Source organism: Rhinolophus sinicus, chromosome 13, assembly GCF_057876585.1.
Source record: "Rhinolophus sinicus isolate RSI-liver-muscle chromosome 13, RSI-T2T, whole genome shotgun sequence".
Lineage (NCBI taxonomy): Eukaryota > Metazoa > Chordata > Mammalia > Chiroptera > Rhinolophidae > Rhinolophus > Rhinolophus sinicus.
The window spans coordinates 54,733,348-54,755,000 of NC_142513.1; the positions used below are offsets into that span (position 1 = coordinate 54,733,348).

Consider the following 21,653-nt stretch of genomic DNA (forward strand, 5'->3'; position numbering starts at 1 on the left):
CAAAATTAAACCTTGATCCTTTTGCACACGGATTATGCCCCAGCCTCTCAAGGTCCCGTCCCCCATCCTGGGAAGTGATGTATTAGGTCTTAAGAATTAATATAAAGCTACCCTCTCCTTGCTGTTAGCAACTAGGTCCCCTCTAAAGCTGACTTTCCATAGCTTTCTACAGCTGAACTGCTCTCTGCAGCTCTTCTATCAGCCTGGCTTCCCCATTCACTCCCACATTCTGGAAGAAAGGAGAAAAGACAGGAGTAACAAGAAATGAATTTCATGCAAAACCCTCTCATCTCAGCCTGTTTCGATCTCAGTCCACATTGCTTCAGCTCATCGTCACATCTGAAGGAGAACCAGAAGTTCTGGAGGTTAGCCAGAAGCTGGAAGAATTATTTGCATTAACCCCAAGTTAGAAAGGGGTTACTGTATTATCAGCAAAAGCAGAAGAACATTAAAAAAAAAAAAAAAAAGGATTAGACCTTCTTCAGAATTTCAGATCCTTTTACCAACAATACTCATCAAACCTTCAGAAGAGATTGAAGTATTGTACGAGCAATTTTTTTTTTTTAAGGCTCAAGAAAGATAAGTACTCTAAAGTCTAGAATCTTTAAGATATAAACATTCTGAAATACACTCATTAAATACATCTTTAGTATAAAATTATGAAAGGACAATTCGGGCTTCTTCCTCCACTTTCTATAGTGTACCAGATTCTATCCTGAGAAAATACTAAACAATTTGGCGCATCTCTGAATTCTTTTTAGGTGCCACAGAATCTCTTCTTTTCCAAAGCTTTCTTTCATCTTAACTGCTGCAGTCAGAGTACAAGACTAGCGCCTGAGAATGCCTAGGAGAACAGATCCTTCTCAGCCTCTGGGCAAATGAAAATACCACCTACTCCTTCCTTCTTTTCCATTCCTATCAATGCTACTCACTCATGGTCCAATTCCAGAATTTTACAGACATTGTTATACATTCTTTTTCTCTTCCAGTTTGTATCCCCTAAATTATTTCCCAAACTCCACACAAATGGCAACGTTTCATGAGCATTTACGAAAACTTAGCTTACTAGTGTGAATGCAAATTTTCTTTGAAAACTAAACTTAGTTGAAAGGCTCTCATCATGACTTGTTCAAGTATCATTTAAAAGTCAGACCGACATTAACAAACGATAGGCACTTAGACCTTTTTTTGTCTATGAAGGGCCAGGAAATAAATAGTTTTAGTCTATGGGCCATAAGGTCTCTGTGGCAACTACTCAACTCTCCCCTTGTAGCATTGTATCAGTAATAGATGATGCAAACAGATGAACAAGGCTGTTTTCCAATAAAACTTTATTCAAAACCAGGCAGCCACCTGGACGTGGCCCATGGGCCTTAGTTTGCTGAAGTCTGACCTAGAGAAACGGTAATAATTAACCTGTGGTGAATGACACTAATGGAAATATTTTTAAACTTTACAAGGTTGATTACTGACAGTGCAAACACCTGATGATAAAGGTATCAGAGATATTGACCTAAGAATAATTTTTGAAAAAGAACTTTTAACTCACGATAGCCCAGGAAACTATGGCCAACATATCCAACGATGTGTTTCTAAGTAAAATAGGATAAAGCAATAAAACTTAAGAAATCTCTCATCTACCTAATAGATCGTCATGGACAACACATGCTCAGAGCATCTAAGTGAGAAATGCAATTAACAGCATAAACAAATAGGTCTGCTTCTGCGACACTGTGTGTGGCTTCATAGAGCAGAGGAGTGAGATGTTTGGACAATCATCCTGGCCCTTAGGTGACCAGGAAATTCTCACCCAAAGTCAGATCTTAGGATGTTAGGTCAGTAGCAGCTCCACCATGCTAATAAGCGTTACGTGATGGAAACAAAAGAGCCACCAGGGATGGGTATGTGCTCAGAGAGGAGGTGCCATGGTTCATCCACAGATGGAATCCCATGGCTTCATGACCTCACTCTCGTTCTCCTCTCTAGTGTCATCTCGTGACACCACCCACCCTTCTCATTCCTTTCAAGTTTCTCAGCATCCGCTCCCCCTCCTCTCTAGGGCGTTGCCCATGTTGTCACATGGCTTCGGAAGGTTCTTCCTCCAATCTCCTTGCCAGGCTAACTACCTCCCATCTCACAGGTCTCTGAGCTCCATCCTCCCAGGAAGCCGCCACCTTCCACCCCCAAGGCACTGCCTGCTCAACTGTCGAAGCCCCAGCTTATTAGTGCCTGCGGAGAGGTTCATATCCATACGATTTTTCACTGAACCCTCAGCATTTGGAAGGCTGTCCGATACCCGATTTGCTCTGTTTGTTGAATAAAAAGAACAAACGAAGGAATACCCATGGCATAAGGAAACTCAAACTATTCCAATGATAAAGTCAGTGTTTTTGGCTAACCAACTAATTATTTGGCAGTCTCCATTTCCTCCCCTATATAAAAAAGGAGTGAGAATAAATGTATTTACTAAACGCCTCCCAGATTGAAAAGTCCATGCTTGTGTTCACCTGAAGAAAACAAGGACTGAATGACTTTTTTTTTCCCTCTGCAACAGGCATATATTAAAGCTCTCCACCTCTTTAGTCCACAAGCAGTCAACGTGCTGATGTGGCATCATTTCTGACCCCATTCTTGTCTTTCTCCATTAATCCCACAGCACTTTAATGTTTTAATTCAACACATAATTTTACCATATCAGTCAGCCAAACCTGCTCAAGTTTCACTCGCCATGATAGCTTTTAACCTCTTACTCATTACCATAACTCTATGTTTTATATTATAGACTGGTCAGCTTTTAACTTAAATGCAAGGGGCAGAGAAGAGTGCTATAGTTTGAAAAGCTGTAAATCTTAGAGACGAAGGAAGGAGGGGCCCGGGAGGAACAGGGAGAGTGTGTCCAGCCTGGCTGTAAAAGCACATCCACGACACGGAATACAATGTGCCCAGAGAAGCACTCCGGCCCTGATTTCCTGCTTCACTGGAGTCACTAATAAATGGGTAGAATGCCGGAGCCTCTTTTGAAGGCACCCTGAGGATTGAGGCTCTGAGGTAGCCCAGTTCAAATGGGCTGCAGCATTCTCCTTCCCACACTGTCCAAGCTAAATTACGTCTAGACTATTCTATAATGAGTTCGTCTCTAGAATCCCCTCGCAATGCAAAATAGACTTTAAGAAAATGATACGACTGCTTTCAAAGGGTACAGATGAATGATGAAAGAGTCTATAATTTATATTCTTGCCATTTTGTTTAAAAGTTGGAGCTGGGTAAACTTAGCTTTATTTCTTATTCCCCCTAAAACTTCACTATCTCTGGACCACGGATGGGCTCTAAGTTCAGAGACTGTTTTGGTTGGTTGGTTGGTTGGTTGGTTGGTTGGTTGGTTGGTTGGTTGGTTGGTTTTGCTCATGAATGGTCTGGAACTAGCAGCCACCATGGTTTCAAGGTGTGTTGGACGTGCTCAGCCACCTTCATCTCACCAGCTCTTACTGCCTCACGCATTACCTGTGGCTCAGGGGACGCCTGCAGGTGTGCCTGACACAACGGGATTTCAGAAAGCTCTGCGGGACTCAGGAGAGCCTGGAGGGAGGCTGGCTGTCAGGCAGGACCAGATTTAACCGTCTCCAAGCCAGCCACCCACTAACACAATGTGATTTCTCTTCCCGTAACTGACCGATATTCCAGCTTTTCATTCACAGCCACAAAAGGCAGTATCGGTCAGACTAATTTACACTGTTCCGTCCTTCAGTCAACAAAATCCTTCCCACGCCATCCTCGAAGATACCCACTGCTCACTTCTGTAAAAATATATATGTGTATATATATATATGTTTTAAAAAGTCTACACTGTTTTGAAAAAAAAAAATATGCTAAATTTTACTAGTCATAGTTCCCACACTTAAATTGCATCATTTTAGTTGTAAATGTTGTGGGGGGGGGTCTATGGTTGCTATACTGAAAACCCTCAAAATTAACATAATAATAATGTCTGCCAACTGGGGGCTCAAAAACACCTAAGTATCAAACACATATTGCCGCTGAAAGTCATGATGAGCAGTGACCCCATTACACAGATGAGGAACCAGATTCCACAAGCAAGTCCATAGCCCAAGGTCACGTAGCCAGCAAACGGTGTGGTTACCCGCCAGCCCAGGATGTCCACCTCAAAAGCTGGTGTCCCTTCCCTCATGTCAAACTGCTGAGAATGTCCTCAGAAGCCACGCAGAACTTTAAATGAATAGTACCAAGGTGTTATCCAACACCAACATATGACACGGGCCTTACGAGAGAGGTATGCCGCAGTCACCCTGTCACGGCGACTTCTAATGCAGAAAGGTCTTTCCCAACAGTTGGGAGATGAAATAACCGAGCCTTGGAATGACAACAACCAAGAAAAGAAAAGAAAAGACGACAAAAAATAAGTGAAACGTTTAAAAGATGAAGAAACAGTGAGGAAGAGGTGTGTGACACACATGTGCTAGCGTACTGTCTCCTGGAACTCTGAGAAGCGGGATGTATTTTAGGGTAGGTCTCACCCCACCTGGCAGTTTGCTGCAGGATAACTCTGTGCAACCAGTTCCCCAGAGACACTTCTGCTCCCTTTTGTATACCTCAGGAGAGGAAAAGGGAAAAGGAGACCAAAACACAAAGCAACAAAACAGTCCTTTAAAATCCATGAAGACAAGGGCAGAATGACGACTAAGGCAAGTGTACACCTGTTACAAACAGGAAATGGCAAAACAATAAATGGCTACCCGAATGACAAAACATGGAATGGAAGGGACATCCTAAACCCGTTTTCGTGTCTGTGCAGAAACGTAGCACTCCTTGGGAAAAGCATTTCCTAGTATGTGAAAGAAGCATGACAGCCCGATGACATGTGAAAGGAGAGTGCACTCTCCTTTGTACTCGCGGAAACAGCACGCTGGCCATTCACCACTGGAGGCCAGATAACACTTCAGGACACCGAGTTCCCGGCATCTGTGCACTTACGTCGCTTATCCTTGCTCCATGGGCTAGCACAATGTGTGTGACCCTCCTACCAATGGGTGTTGGCCAGGCACTGGTACCTGTGTCACAGCGGTGACAAATGTCAGAGAAGTGTCTGAGGTGTCTCAGTTACCCTGTGTAGGTGGAGGAAGGAGAAATAAGTCCAGAGTAGAAATCTGACAGGCACTATGTGTAAAAGGCAGACACATAGTCAGATCTGTCATAGGAGCTGGAGAGCAGGCATCATCCAGTTTGCTATCCGAAAGCACCAATCTGCCCAGCAGGTGGTCAGGGCAGCAATGGCTGCCACCTGCTACATACACAGAGTGGGGATGAGGGAGCCGTGCAGAGCAATGCAAGCAGGGCTATGAGGAAGTGCCAAAGCCCACACAGGTGGCACTGCTGCCCTCCTACAGGCCGTCTGCACATGTGTGATGGAGTGTGGAGGTGCCGTGTCCCTTTCGGCGTGTGTATTGTCTACACAATAAGTAAGGAAAGTTACTGGGGTCAGGTTGGTGACAGCCAGGTAATTAAATATCCTGCACGTGCCAGACAACCCCATGCAACAGGTGCCCCTGTGAAGAAACACTAGACGAATGTCCCATGGGTTCCCAACTCCCCACCCATCTCTCTCAGGATGAGCTACTGAGGTGGGATGGGGCGATGACATCAAGAAGAGCCACCACTGTCTGTGCGCCAGACACACGCTCAATATTTCACAGGAAAAAAAATATTGCATGAGCCACTGGGTTATTCGGGGCTCATTCCATTTCTACCTCTACATTCCGTGTTGATGGAATTCTGGGCCTCTACATGTCCTCGTCTGTAAAATAAAGTGGTTATACTGGATGAATGGTTTTCAATTTTTACTTTTCAGCAATCAAACTCTTCCTTCAAATGGAACCCCAACAGGTAGAAGCTGAGATGCTCTGGTCCCAAGGGAGAGGTTTTAAGAGACAACCCCCCCTTCCAAGGGATTGACCTCAAGGCAGCGCCCTGAAGTCAGGGTTCCAAAATAACTTGGTTTGAAAAAGATGACAAATAATTGTTGAAAGTCCTTTAAACGTTGATGATCTAAATTTAAGACGTGCAGACAAGTCCAGATGGGTGCTAGACTTGTCACTGTGTAAGGTTTATAGATGTCTAATCACCATGTTGCACATCTGAAACTAATATAATATATTGCATGTTAAGTGTAATTGAAAAAAAGTAATTATTAAAAAAAAAAGATCTGTGGAGAAATCGAATGCATATGGGATGAAGAAAAAGCAGCAATTGGGTGTAATGTACTTGGAGTTTGAAAACACAGACTCCTGACCCTGGCACATGCCGTTCTGAAGCCCATGGCCAAATTGTTTGTAAACCTCTTGCACTCCATTTCCTCATCTATAAAATGAGAATAACGCCGCTAACTTGCAGTGTATTCGGAAGATCAGAGATGACGATACATGCTTCCACCAGCATCCCTTCGTGCTTACGAGTTAGCCAGGGTGCAGACACAACCTCACTTAATTGGGTTCTTACTACCATCCTATGAGGAAGCGATAACACTCATAGCATTGTTTGTTATATAGGAATCAATTAAGCTGGGAGGGTCCAAAGTAAAAGAAATGAAAACAAAGTAGATCTTCTCTCAGTCGATTTCATGACAGTTTGCCACAAAGTTCATCAAGAACACTAAAAAATTCCCATCATTTTTTGGACACCTCACTTCATAGTGTTACTAAATTACATAGTATTTCACTATGTAGCAAAACCAAAATTATAAGGGACATTGGAAATATAAACATTTCCCAAACGGTCTGATATGGCACGTTATTATCTTTCTTTACCGAATTCCTGACATGTACTATTTTCTTCTGCTTTAATTAATACTAAATTTTACCAATTTAAAAAATATATACATTTTCCCTAAGTGAGGGTCCAGCTTACTTCTGGCTCCTTACGGGGGTGGGGGGGTAGATATGAGGTTTTACTCTAAGCCCAACAGATAAAGACCAGCAGCCTCATGCAGAAACCAGCTCCACACACGGCTCCCACCACTTAGAAAGCAGAGTGGACTCACGTGCCCAGACGCTCCTCGTGTTTTTTGCTGTCCTTTCCCCACACTTCAATGTCCAAAATGCCCATCCTGTCAGAGAAGTAGTGAAAGTCAAACTCTTCCCGCCACTGCGGATTTGCACTCTTACACAGTGTCTAGAAAACATGCGGTTATAATATTTATTTTCTTCAAATGCCATTCATTGCAACAGCAGCTACACATTCATTTCATTTCTAAACGGCAGGAGGTGGGGATGATGTGGCTGTCTTCCCCTTCCAAAGCTATACTTTCCTCCTTGCGAGGAGAGGGACTTCGAGGTTTCAGGAGTTGGCAAACATCTCGACTCTTTTTGGCTGACCCCCTGACTCAAGAATTTATCCACCAAGTTAGAACAAGAAACCATCGGTTACATATACATACATATAAACGCATCTATAGCACATAGCTCAACAGACATTTTACAGTGGTTCTAATACAGACCATACTACTAACTGGTTAGTCAAATGCAAGTCACATTTTTTATTGGCATATCCACTCAGCACTGGCTTAAGAACTACATAAATTAACGGGTTGGGGGTCTTAACATCTGTCAGATGCGTTACACAAGAAACCCATAACGTGTATACTGGCTGCCTGTTTTTAAATCCGAGTTTACTGAATCCACTCACTAGCGTGAGAGAAAGACGAGGAAATTCCACGGCCCGGCCAATTTATAAATGAGCAAGCATGGTTTGAAAACTCCACGAGTGTTTCTGTGTTCTCCGAGGGTGATTTCAAACCGCTCGTGTGTCCAATTCGTTGGCAGGATTTTCACTTTTGTTTCATTTTTGTGGAGATTCACTTTGTGAACCAAAAAGTGAGCAGAAATGCTGGCCATTGAGTAGCGAGCTCTAAGGGCACAGCATTGACTATTAAATCTCAGTGCCAACTGTCACTGCATGGGAGAGCAGGGACAAGTCAGACCTCAGCTGTAACCAGCATCACAGAACATCATACAAGCTGTTTTTCACATTGGCCTTCATAGATCAGATCACGGCATTTAGAAACCACGAAGGAAAAAAAAAGAAAACCTATCAGACCACAAATTAAATGCAATATCCCCCAAGGGGGAATGGAGCATATATTTGGACTAATTCTACACTTCACCTTAGTCCAAAGGGCTAAGTGCGTCTAGAGATGAATAATTTTTCTGCAAATCCTAGCCCGACCCTGGCTGGCTAAAGGAATCTTGATGGAGAGATGTGATCACCCTGGATACGCTCTCTGTGAGGTACAGCCCGACACCCCTTCATTCAAGCAATTTTCTGCGTATTTCTGCCGTAACTGGCCCTCAATTTTTCATATTTCCTACAAACGGTTTGTCCACATGGGCTTCCGTTGCTTTGGTCCTTATGCTGGTGTAAATAATGTTTAATATTTGATTTTTCATTGAAAGCTGTGCAGCACAGACAACCTCCTGCCTCCCTAAATCATTTTCCAACTTTTCTGCATCTGTTATGTCTTCTACACGGGAAAGCCCAAACTGCAAATATCCTCGGGTCGATTTTCAAAATCTTCCACTGATGTTTTTTTATGATGTGGCTTTTGGCAAGTGACTTAACTTTCAAGTACCCTAGTTCCCTCAATCCATAAAACATAGGAAATATTCCTGTCTGAGAGCTATGTAAAACTAATTAATTACCATGGTTTGGAGACTATGGTTTTTGAAATAAAAACCACACCAAATTACTAAGATTAAAAATTAAATGGAATTTGGATCAGCACAGTAAGATGACTGATTTTTAAAGACAGCTAAAAATGCCATTACTTTTGTTCAAAACAAATCACTTTTAATACTTTAGGTAGTTTATTATTTTTTTTAATCATAGTAAAAAAAAAAAACCCAGCAGCACTAAAATTTTATTTTTGGTCTAAGTACTAACAAGTAAGAAAAAGCAAACAGTATATAATTTTGAAAATATTTTTTAGTTGTCTCAAATATTGTAATGCGAATATAATGTGTGTTGTTCTTTTACATTTGTTGGACTTTGAAAACGTTTAGTTATCCTTTCCCGCATTCTATAAAACAAAGTTTGCTTATTTATTTTCAAAATGAAAATACATCATGCATTCAAAACTGTGATTTAATAAGCTTTCTCTAGCTCGTTACTGTATTAAAATAATCTATACTAAGTAATCAAATGCCCATATTAATTGACTGCATCTATATAATTATTTTGTTTTCTGGGATAATCCTAACATATTATAGTTAGGAAGATTAAAAATCATTTCTATTCTTGTGAACTTTAGAGTGGGAAAACATTCTTTCTCTTTCTTTTTTTTATTTTTAAGGATCCTTTCCTCCTCAAAGAATTGACAGAACTTACCTTACTTTTATACCTCTGATCTCCCAGTTTTAACTGGACAAACATCTCTGTCATGTTTCCTCCTGAGACATTCTTCCCTTCCAACAAAGTTATACTTATAATCCCGTTCCAGAGTTGGTTCTTTTTCAAGGAGTCTGAGAGCCGCAGGTTGCGTATCAAAGACGACTAAAGCAAAAAAACAAAGATGACAGATCAACTTGCTGGTGATTCCTGAGTGCGGCTTTGGTGATAAGAGGCATTCCAGTTTTCAATGTGTGATTAGAAATAGCACTCCACTCCCTGCCTGGTGAGTGTGTTATTATGCTTCATCGGTTGTGCAAATCTGCAATCACAGTTATGTGATTTCCTTCTCAAGCACCGGACGTATAGCAATATAGGGAAGGGTGAATATGAGTAACACTTGCATTGGACACTGGCCTGCACTCCCACCCAGCTCCTTCAACCGGACCTTGGGCTATTTTAATAGTAGGCAGCGGAGAAAGGCATTCTGGAAAACAGAGATATACCAACAAGGCATTGCTTTGCAGGAAACAAAATACCTCTGGGCATTTAGAAATAATGGTTTTGCATTTATCCTTTACACTTGAATCTGTCCCCACTTTCCTTTATTCCTTGGGCTACTACTAAAAACCTAACACCACTGTGAGATTCGCAACTCCAGATTGAGTCTGCGATGAAACGGATCAAACCGCCAGCTAAAGGAGCTTTGCAGAGCTGGGGGGAGGAAAGGCTGTATAAAGTACTTTATCCAGTGCCTGGAACCCAGTAGGGGTTCAGTAACCATTAACTTACTTATTTTTTCCTTTTCTAAATTATGTAACTCATGTCCACTCACACACACACACCTTCAATGGAATACAGAAATAAGCAAATGTCCCCTATTATTAAATGATAAAGAGAGCAAGCGCGCTTTATTTTTCATTTCCATTATGTAAATTTTCACACACACACAAAGGTGGAGAGGTTAGTGTAAGGAATCTCCACGCACTTATCTACCAGATTCGACATTTTGCCAGTCTTATTTCATCTATCACTTCATTGGTTTCTTTTTTTCCTGGCTGAAGCATTTGGAAGCAAAACCCGTATTTGTTTTTACATAAGCAATGTGCTATGAGCACAGTCAACAAAAGGAGCCCTAGCTCCCTGGATATTGTTCAATACTCAGCACACATGCACATTTTCCTGGTGGTCTCAGCTATGGCTTTTCATGGTTCGTGGGTTTGAGTGAGGATCCCAACACAATCCACACAAACAGCATTCAGTTGGCGGAGTGCATTTACGCTCTCTGTTCGGTAAGGGAAACGGCTCAAGCAGAGACTGCTTTATTTGCAGGAGAAATACATGGAGTGAAGAATGGCACCGAGTATCATAGTCAAGCGATGAATTTCTAACACTATATATTCACTCCTGTCGTCTGCTCAGTATATCTTCGAGGTCGTTTGGACACCAATTTGCCCGGACACAAGTTAGTCACAATTTATCACAACAAATGGTATGTCAGTACCGTGTTAATTATGTACCAGCTTACCTCACCCAACACACGTCACTCTGCCATTCTGAATAAATGATGCCACCAATGACTGTTGGCGTTGATCATTTTATAACTACCTTAAACACAACGCATTTGAGGAAACCTTGACTTCCAAACTTCATATCCATGTTGCTTTTCTCTTGAAATGCGCGCACACACATACACACACACACACACACACACACACACACACACACACGGTTTCTGGAGGAGCTGAGACAGAGAAGAGAGGACAGATAAGAAAAGAATTAATTCCGTGTTTTCCCGAAAATAAGACTAGCTGGACCATCCGCTCAAATTTGTCTTTTGGAGCAAAAATTACTATAAGACCCGGTACTTATTTTATTATATTATATCATATCATACTATACTATACTATACTATACTATACTATACTATACTATACTATACTATATTATATTATATTAAAGACCTGGTCTTATATTATAGTAAAATAAGACCGGGTCTTACATTAATTTTTGCTCCAAAAGATGCATTAGCGCTGACGGTCTGGCTAGGTCTTATTTTGGGGGATACTCGGTTGTAAAAAGAAAAAAAAAAATAACCCTCTCCTCCGAAGAACATGAAAAATTCCTAACTTCTATTTACAGTTGGATTGTGGATCAAATATATCCCATAATGAAAGTTTATGAAACAGTTAAAGTTATGCAATTTGTATTTGTTAAGAATAACGCACACCATCCACTATATAGGTAGATGGATAGACACGTATATAAATATACATGTATTTACATATATGTTTGTGCATATATATAACACAAACAGATTAGGTAGACGTTTGTACACCTAATCTGTTTTACAGATTTTTAAGTCTACAGGCTAAAAACTTCTTTCTTTAAAAAGAAACTGAGATTTTGATTCATATGTCCTGCTGCAACTTCCTTTTTTTTTCCCCCTCCTGAAAAGTTTGACTTGCCAACCAGCAAGCTAATGCATGACCTGTCCCATGGCCATGCTTCAAAGTTCCGACAGATATATTCCTCCCTAAACACTGAAACTATTTCAAGATCCTTTTTATAAAGAAGGGAGTCAGGTCCACAGGGGACCAAAGGGCATCGTACAGTCTGGCAACTGCCTAAGAAAAATGGCAGTGCTTCCATGAAATATGCCCTAAAATAATTTTGCGGCATGGTATGTCCTAATTTCAAATTGGATGTTTATCTTGGAAAGGCTTCTATCTAACTTGTCCATAAAACAGCCCTACTTAGCTCTATGAGCTCTGTGAAAATGGAATCCAAATCTGGTTATTAAGGGGACCTAGAGATGGGTTCCATATGGCAGAACAGCATGGGAGGCCAAGGCCAGGGGCCGGCGTCAGGCGGGGCTTGGCAGGAGCGCCTGATCTATCCATGGACACTCGTTGCATTACACCATAACATCTGGATTATTGCTTGTAATGTCCCTGGGAAATATCCACTTTCCATCAAAGACTTTATCTATCTCAGTCGGACTTTGAACATTTTAGCATTTAACGAAGTCATGTTGGATGTGACCGACTCGCTCTTTGCTGTCCAAGATTTTTTTTTTTTTCCCCTCTCCCTTACTAAAGGCAGGGTAGGAAAAGAGAAGTACTTTTTGCAGTTTTACAGATAGAAAAGAACACAAGACCGTTATTCTACTTAGTTCACCCTAAATATTCCTGCAAAGCCCACTATCGGGTTATGTCTAAATAAAGTTTCATCTGCTATAGCTACATATTCTGGACGTGTGTATGGGCTCTAAAGAAGTTTCTTAATTAATTTAACATTCCTCCTCCACCCTGGTGACTTGTGATGGGGCTTAAGAGTGGAGGAGTTTGGTTTGGGGGGGGGTGGGGGGGTAGCATCTGAGCTATCCTGTGTTATGCTCTGATGCAGAGCTGGGCTCTCAGAATCTTTTGTGCTCTTCAAACACTCCCTTTCTCCCCACAATAAATCGACTCCTTTGCACTCACTCTGTTAGCTCAATAGCTCAGGTTTTCATGTCTGTGCTGGAGTCTGTAAGTGAAATTTGTCATCTTAATGCAGCTTGGAATGTGAAAGGAGAAAAGGAAATGACCCATCAAAAGAGAAGCCCACCCCACCTGAACTGAAACAAACACGGGGAGATAGAGTAAAGTTTCTGGGTCCTGACCCTAATTTCTCAGCAGACATAACGGATAAAAAATAGTACATCAGGGTTTTGTTATTTTCCTCCTTCCTCCCAAAGGATCAGAACCTTTTACTATTTCTATTTTGATTCATTCATAGGCTCTCTCTCTCTCCCTCACCCCCACCACACCATATCCACACCCATTCTTCTAAACAGAGTGACTTCTCTCTGAAAGACACAAGTGAGTTCTTCCTAGCGAAAACAAGGCGTGAGGTTTCACTTACAAATATACTGACTTTCATACACATGAAACAGCTTCAAAACCATGAATTTACTTCCGGGCCATGAAAAGCCCACAGAGAAGGAAGGAAGGGAACAAAGGGGACAAAACTGAAAGGATAAGCTGTGGGGTTTCTGCTCGCTTCCAACAGGTGGAAAACCCTCAGGGGTTTCTGACTTGCGAACAAACTCTCAATACAGTGAACGGACTGTCATCCCCGGGACGTATAAAACAGATGAGAGCCTGGCTGCATGCGCTCTATGAGATTTGGGCCAAGTGGGAAGATGGTGGCATGGACTCCAGTATCCCATTTGCTTGGCATGGCTGCAGAGGAAAACCCAGAGATGACGGACATGTCAGCTTGGTGCCTCCTATCTGTCCTGAGCCAAGGAGCGTGTCAGAGAGGTCAGGAGTAAAGAAATGCTGAAAGGGAGGCATGGGCTCCAAAAGCTGGGGCCTCAGCAGCATGACCTATATTTCACTAAGCCTTGGTCCAGACCTGACCAATATCACAGGGTAATAATGCAAACGATTCCCTCAGGTGTAACAAAATGCCAAAAAAAATTAAAAAGATAAACGTTAAAAAGAGGGGCAGTGAGAAAATATTTTCACAAAGTTTTTTTGGGTTTTTTTTCTCTAGTAGGGCATACCTCGCAGGTGTCAAATATGCTACGGGTACATTTCACGTCATCTCAGTTACAGAAGTATAAAGAGATGCTCCGAGGTTGGCCACGCATCTTATTTTGACTCTCATTTCTATGTCAGAGTCACAAAATGGGTCGTCAGTGAAAACAATTCGTGTTGTGAGTCAAATGCATGGTAGAGCAAGATTGCAAGTATGTTGAGCTTGCTTCGAGAAGCTAAGGGAGAACAGTCAGTCTAAAAAAGGTTCCTGTGAAATAGTTGTTGGAAGCTTTTTCAGCATGTGAAACCACTGCTCATTGTCAACAACTTTCATAGCGTGACATGAGAAGAGCCACACACTCAAGGAACAGGCTCCAGAAAACCCTCTTCCCAGCAGCTCCTTTTATCATCTGAAAAGAGTCCTGTAGGCATCAATTCTGCTAGAACTACACAAAAATCTTTGCATGAGGATTTAAAGAAAGCCTTTTAAATTTCCCACATGCACGTGGAAGATGAGATTTATATCTGCAGGTGACAATTCTGTCACAGTCACAGGGATGTGAATAATCTCTGTGTACAAAGGTATTAGCTATAAAAGTTTTATATTCAGTTTAATACTTTTTTTAATTGTCAGGGACGAGCATTACTCAGTTTGTGCACTGAAAAATAAAACTCAGATTAAGAGATTAAAAAAATATTGATAAAACCTATAAATCCTCAGGGACTGTCAGGGTTTAGGAGCAGGAAAATGCTTCTAATGCATTTACTACTATTAAAACATAAAGAAAAAAGAAAAAGGCGGCCATGTGATACAAGATTTTCTTTGTTGCCCTGATCTCTAGGAAGCTCGAGTTAAATGTTGTGTTCATATCCAATAATATTCACCATTTAGTATTTCTTGATTCACCTGTGTCATCCTGGTGACCTTCTCTTCTGTGTTGCATATTTCAACGCCTCTTCTCCACTAAAAATCCTTCAGCGTTATCCTGTCTAGGACTGGGGCAGGAGTGAAGCATGTGAGGTTCTCGGAGTATAAAATTTAAGAAGGCCCTCCCTCTTGGGTTCCGGTAAGGGCAGCGCTGGCACCTGAGGTTAGGTGCCTTCTTATGTTTTGGACCCTGGGCACCTCCTTGCCTCACCCTAACCCCAGCCCCACCTAAGATTTAGCAGTGCTAGTACCTGCCCACAAGGCCTGCCCTTCTCACACCTCCAGCTTTGTCTCCACTCTTCCCAGCATCCCACTTTCATCACGGTCCACCCCGGTGGTGCTCCAACTTGAGAGTGCTTCAGAATCGCCTGGAAGGCTTGCTAAAAGATGGCTGGGCCCCAGGCCTGGAGTTGCTGATTCAAGAGGTCTGAAATTTGCATTTGTAACAACTTTCACGTGATGTGGATAGTGCTGGTCAAGGGTTCCCCTTTGAAAACCAAATTATTTGGAGCCTGATAATCAACAGTTTGGAGCTCTTGCCACACCCCATGTTATTTTACTCAGCCCTGGCTCAATTCACTTCCTCCTCCTCATTTGGTTACAATTCACTCCAGCCTCCTTTGTGAAAGTTTCCCCAGGCCCCAGTGATGAGCTCACCCCACCCACCCAGCTGCAAGGCCAGGATATGGGTCTAACTCAATACCTCCCCCCAGATCCCAGGGGGCGCCCTCATCTCTCCTACTATCTCCTCATTTCTGATGGCCAAATCGTATTCATCTTTGAATTCCCAGGACAGTATTCCTACCAATATAGTAATGTGCTCAGTGAGAAGTTTCTGGCCAAACGTGATTCGAATGTCACTGAGAGAAGAGATTTGATGAAAAGATGAGGAAGGCAGTGGCTCTGTTCTTCTGGCTGGGAACACACACAGGGTTTGAGAGTGCCACCAGATTCAGGGCCTTCCCTGGGCATGGCAGAGGCCTCCAGAGATGGGGAAAGTCTCTAGAGGTCACTGTGCCCAGGGTAATGCTGACCTGTACTTTATAACAAGGCAGAAGCACTGGGGTTACGATAGTCAGCAATGGGCCTGTGCAGTGTCACATAGATAGATAGATAGATAGATAGATAGATAGATAGATAGATAGATAGATAGATAGGACAGATATGTAGACAGACAGGCAAATAAATCAGGTAGATAAGATGAGATCCGTAGGTAGGTAGACAGATATACAGGTATATAGACATAGAGCCACGCATGGCTGTTTTGAGTAAACAGTTCTTCAGTCCTTTGAGTTCAACCAAGAGAATAAAAAAGTAAAAGGTGTTTCTATGGGGGGAGGCATTTAAGAATCTTTGTAAATGAAAAAAGAACACAACAAATAAATAGTCCTCTATTAATTGGAACAGTGTTTCAGGCACAGTATCCTCCCTTCAGTTCTTCAAACGGACTACTTGCAAAAGGCTCCTGGGAGGCCAGATTGCTCAGTGGTTAGAGAGCAATGCTCATAACACCCAGGTCGCCGGTTCGATTCCCACACGGGCCAGTGAGCTGCACCTTCCACAACCAGACTGAAAACAATGACGTGACTTGGAGCTTAACTGTACCCTCCACAATTAGACTGAAGGGCAACAACTTGACTTGGAGGTGATGGGTCTTGAAAAAACACTGTTCCCCAATATTCCCCAGTGGAAATTTTTTTTTACAAAGCTTCTTGCTTGTACTACTTCCTGCACCGACACACAAATAAGTGGTCTGAGTTCAATTTAGAGAAAGAGGAGCAGTGACAGAGGGCATTCCCTCCAGTTCTTTGATAGTCCTCTTTCAATTTAAGCTCCTCTACATTAAACTAGCTTTGTGGCAAGATCCCTGCCGGGAGCTAAATGTGTTAAAACCACGCTTTGCCAGCCACCAGAGTCCAAGTTCTTAGCAAAACAGCAGCGCCTCTAAACATACTGTCTGCCAAGTTCTTAAACCTGCAAGGAGGTCATACGTGAACCTGTCCTCGCCAAGTGTTCAGAAGCAGAATTGACAGTGTCCGCCTGTATGACTGAGTCCAAGGCAAAAGCACCCAATAATTTGCTGAGACGTCCCAGGTTTCACTCATGTGGCCACGCAGCTAACCCACAGAATCCCAGCCCAGGGACAGAGGCATATCCGGGCGGTCAGGACTTACAAGAGGTGCCACGTCACCCCACGGCAAGAGAGCACGAGCTATGAAACATCCAACGACCCAACTCATCTACTGTGGGACGAGTGAGTGTGAGGAGGGCAGACTTTCAAAAGCCAACGTGGAAAAACAAGCAGAGAAAGGGGGTGCCGGTCCACATCACAGGACAGCTCTCGGGGGTCAGGACCATCCTAATAAAGCACAGCATTGTTACCAATCCCGTTTTTCTGAGAGGCTGTCTGCCTGCCCTACACCCTAAACATCATGGATAGAAACAGAGGGACAGACAGCACAAAAGGAATAAGGGAAAAAGTGGAAAGGGGGGAAGACACAGGGAGGGAAGGACCTAAATTCATGGAGAATTCTCACCATGTACTACTTCATGATTCTCACTAAGAAAGCACACTTAAAAAGTGCCCCCACACACAGACACACACACAAAAGCCAAAAACAAGGGCTTAGCCCCTACATTGCATATTGGAATTCAACAGGAAAAGAAAACTGTTACAGGTATTGAAAACAGAGGGTACATAAGGTAGAGAATCGTCACAGGTGATAGAATTGCTGAGAAAGCAAACAGAAAATACCGAGATAATGTAAGACACACAACAGAAGGATGTCTAATGCTCTTAAGCTAAGGCAGGGGAGAGTGGCTTTTTTCTATAAAGGTCAGATAGGGAACACTTACGCTTGCAGGCTATTGGGGCTCTGTCCCAACTACTATCAGCCAGAGACAATGTATACACAAATGGGTGTGCTGTGTTCCAATAAAACTTTATTTGCAAAAACAAACGTAGGGCTGGATTTGGCCCTTAAGCTCAAGTTCGATGACTTCTGGGCGACAGAGACAGAAACAGTAAATACCAGGGTCAGCATTACCTGGTTGAAGCCGAAACCAAAGCAGGTCTGGCTAATGGAAGATGTGGAATGCAGCCTATGTCTGAGACACCACGTGAAACAGAGGGAAAGGGGAGACACACCCAGCTTTTCCCCGCTCCCGTTCGCTAGTGTCCTTACAATTCCTCTCATTGTACAAAGCCAGCTGCAGGCCAGCTGACAGGGGGACCTTGAAAATGTACCCTGCAGAGATCAGCCTCTGCAATAACAGAGAGGAAAAGAAATAAAAGGATATGAAGCCCAAACAGGCCAAAAATTGGCACCACTAGTCAACTAATTTCATACAGAAAAAAAAAGTTACACTAGTATAGGACATATGTCTTACCTTAGATAGGTCATGTCTCTTACTTTGGTTCACTGATATATAACTGCATAAAACGGTGGGTCAAAAGAGGGGCTATGTAAGAAAACATACTTATCTGAGCACAAATTAATCTAAAGTAAATGAAGTCCAAAACTAAAGGGGTATGTGCTCATCAATAGCACCTATAAAGGCTCAGATAATAACAGGTGTGTGTGTGTCCAGATTTCTGAATACAATGGGTGATGCATCAATTCCATTTATCATTGCATTTCTCCCATTAAACTACCTAATGTAAAAGAAGTAACTAGTGTTAATTTTCTATCTCTAGTACTATTATATACATTCAAGAGAGAAGCATTGGAAACATATCTATTCACAGCAAAAATTGTGTACAGATACATGGTAAATAACCAAAAAGAACTAGTTACCTGATTCGGGCCATATTAAATTAAATTCTCAATTCTCTTTTTGAAATGCTCATCACAAAAGTAAACACAGGCTTTTGGATGAAACCTAAACCCATAGTTGAAGGCAATCTCTCCATATTTCCTATATTAAATTCAAGGTCGGTGTAGTAAGAAAACAGTTTAGATGAGAGTCTAAAAAGACTGCTACTCTGGGCTCCTTCAGATGATGCAAAATTATAAACTTATAGCTTGAAGAAGCAATTACCTAAATCAAGTTATTATGAGAATATGATTGAGGTGAAAAAAACCAGTGGCATTTGACAGATAACATACCATGTTTCCCTGAAAATAAGACCAAACCGGAAAATAAGCCTTAGCATGATTTTTCAGGATGAAATCCCCTGAACCTAAGCCCTAATGCATCTTTTGGAGCAAAAATTAATATAAGCCCTGGTCTTATTTTCAGGGAAACATGGTAGTACTTCGGACTAGTAAAATTTTAGATACTCAGAGCTAAGTAATAATCTTCTTTATGTCAAATTTCTGCTACTTGATTTTTAAATATAATATGAAAACCCTAAAAAAAGAAGCTTATAGTTTAAGAATCTCCAGATAGATAGTTGATGAGGGTATTTCAACAGCTTTTATAGAGGGCTACTCACAGCATGTACAGAATTTTCCATGGGACTCATTTTCATGAGCCAAATGAGAGGTACCAAAGAACCTAACAAGTGAAATTCTTCACCAATGTATAAACTGCATCTCTCACATATTTTAAGATCATAAATAGCTTTCAAAGAGCCCTATTCATCTAAGGTTTTATTAAACGTAGGTATAAGGCTTGGGCATTTATTAAGTCTCTGAGCCCAGTGCACTGAAGTCAAAATTCTAGAAAGTACCATGATATGGAAAAAAGAAGACAGCAATTCAGTGGTAAGAGACACTGCAATACAGACATAAACACTGCTCTCTGGGATCCTCTGTTCCTTTCATATTTTTGATATCTTTATCCAGGCCGTCCACATTTTTTCTCTCCCTCTCCATTCCTTTGGCCATTCTTCCATAACCTCTCCTGTCTTCCCCAGACTACGATATTCCCCAAGCTCACAATTTTTCTTTCTAGCCTTTATGTTCTTCCACAAACTGCCAGCGCTCTTCCACAGGCCAGAGCTCCCTAACTAAAGATGGTTATTGATGTACAGTACCAGTGTTTTAGTGCTGCAGCAGAATCAATAAAGGAGAAAATACTGCTTTGTCAGGATTCACCAAAGCATGCTGGGAAACTTGACTGCTTCGGATGGTTACAGAAACTCTTAATATAAGAGAGCGAGAGCTGGGTTCCCTTCTGTGGCAAGAAATGATGTTCTTCTACCCTCTAGTGACTATAAAGGAATAAGACAAAAGTTGCAGGGGTTTTTGAGATAGCTTTACTTTACTATTTATTGTCTCTTAATTGTAATTCTAAAAAGAACCTGAGTTTTGGAAACCAAGTGAATGGGTAGGATAACAAAACACCATATCAGAGTTGTTTTTAAAACATTCAAACTGCAAAAGGATACACATTTTAGGAAGAGTTAGAACTTCGATTCCTTTGAATTTTAAAAGACAAGGTTGGAAAGTTTGCCTTTCTTCCTAAACAACTAGTACCTGTCAGGTTACAAATCAATCAATATCTCTCTCTCTCTGTCTCTCTCTCTCTGTTTCTCTCTCTCTCTCTCTCTCTCTCTCACACACACACACACACACACACACACACACACACAAACTCTTTGTTTTAATCTCCTTATTTTACAGAGAAGTAAACAACTGAAGCACAGTAAGGTCAGAAATTAGAGCTGGCATATATCTGTGCACAGATGTGTGTTTAAATAAGTGCATAAACAGAGATTCGTCACATCCCTTGCCCCCATACACACACACACACACACACACACACACACACACACACACACACCACTGCCATCCCCACGTTGGTCGTTTCTCTTTACAAAGTAGGCGAGTGACTGAATTAAGTTATAATTTTTAAAAAAGTTTTGTTTGTGTATTTTTACATTAATTTTTACATTTAGCCACTTCAGTTACACTGTGCTAATTTAATAACCTGATCATCAATAATGCATTCCTACCTTTTTTACAAATTAGGCAGCAGTGTAGAATTGCTTAGAAAAAATACTAACAATGTGAAAATCACTGGTAATTCATGAAGAAATATTTAAAGAAACTCACCCCCCATCCCCCCCCAAAAAGTAATAAATGGTGTTTTTTTTTAAAGAAATAAAATGTATTTAGAAAACTTACCACATATTCCTTTCAATTAATCTTTTCATTGTCCCTATAACAGCATAGCTAGTTTCCATCTAATGGTCAGTAACTTCCGAAAGGATTAAATCTAACTGTACTACATTCTACATAATCTAAGCTTAATGAAGTGTAACATTCTAACATGGCCGGCACATATAAAATGTCACCACTAAAACAAGTGTACGTTCAAACATCTGGCTAGGCCCTTATTAAATGAAATTTTAAAGGGGGGAACAGCCAGAGGAAAAGAATACTGCTACATGTAAAGGGTGGATAATATCAATCATATATACATTTGTGTTTGCTACAAAGATGAACATTTCACCAAACGATATTAAGGAAAAAAACAGCTCTATTTACCTTGTTGACACTTAACCGCTTCCGATTTGACCAACGCTAAGGTTTGTATCCGTGGTACAGTGAGACATGGCAAAATGAAAGAGAGAAATAGAATCATTAACAAATTAATTACATCCTTATATTAGTTAGACGGTGCAGACTACATTCAAACGATGAATTCGCAAGTTTGGAGGTTACAGAGGAAACAAGTTTGGGCAAGAAAGCAGTTCAAAACAGAAAAATCACTTTTCTATGGTTGTGTTACATTCTTCTCTCACAGAATTTTCAACAGTGAAAATACAAGGACATACAAATATTGCTCAGTCCTTAGGCGTCCATTTATGTTTTTAAATGCCTTAAAACATGATCATTTTACCTCTGAAAACAAAG

The 21,653-nt window shown here is 41.4% G+C and overlaps 1 protein-coding gene across 9 annotated transcripts in view; it reads right to left on the bottom strand.

Moving 5' to 3' along the window:
• Positions 1 to 21,653, bottom strand: part of MCTP2 (multiple C2 and transmembrane domain containing 2) — a 438,899-nt gene that overhangs the window by 79,356 nt on the left and 337,890 nt on the right. For 8 of the 9 annotated variants that reach the window (XM_088789331.1, XM_074317382.2, XM_019726683.3 and 5 more), the window contains 3 exons: positions 21,285 to 21,320; positions 9,394 to 9,558; positions 7,052 to 7,182 (listed from right to left, as the gene is read on the bottom strand). In XM_088789331.1, coding sequence (XP_088645457.1) covers positions 7,052 to 7,182; positions 9,394 to 9,558; positions 21,285 to 21,320 — 332 coding nt within the window. The remainder of the gene's footprint in view (positions 1 to 7,051; positions 7,183 to 9,393; positions 9,559 to 21,284; positions 21,321 to 21,653) is intronic. The other variant, XM_019726687.3, reaches the window with a different exon arrangement.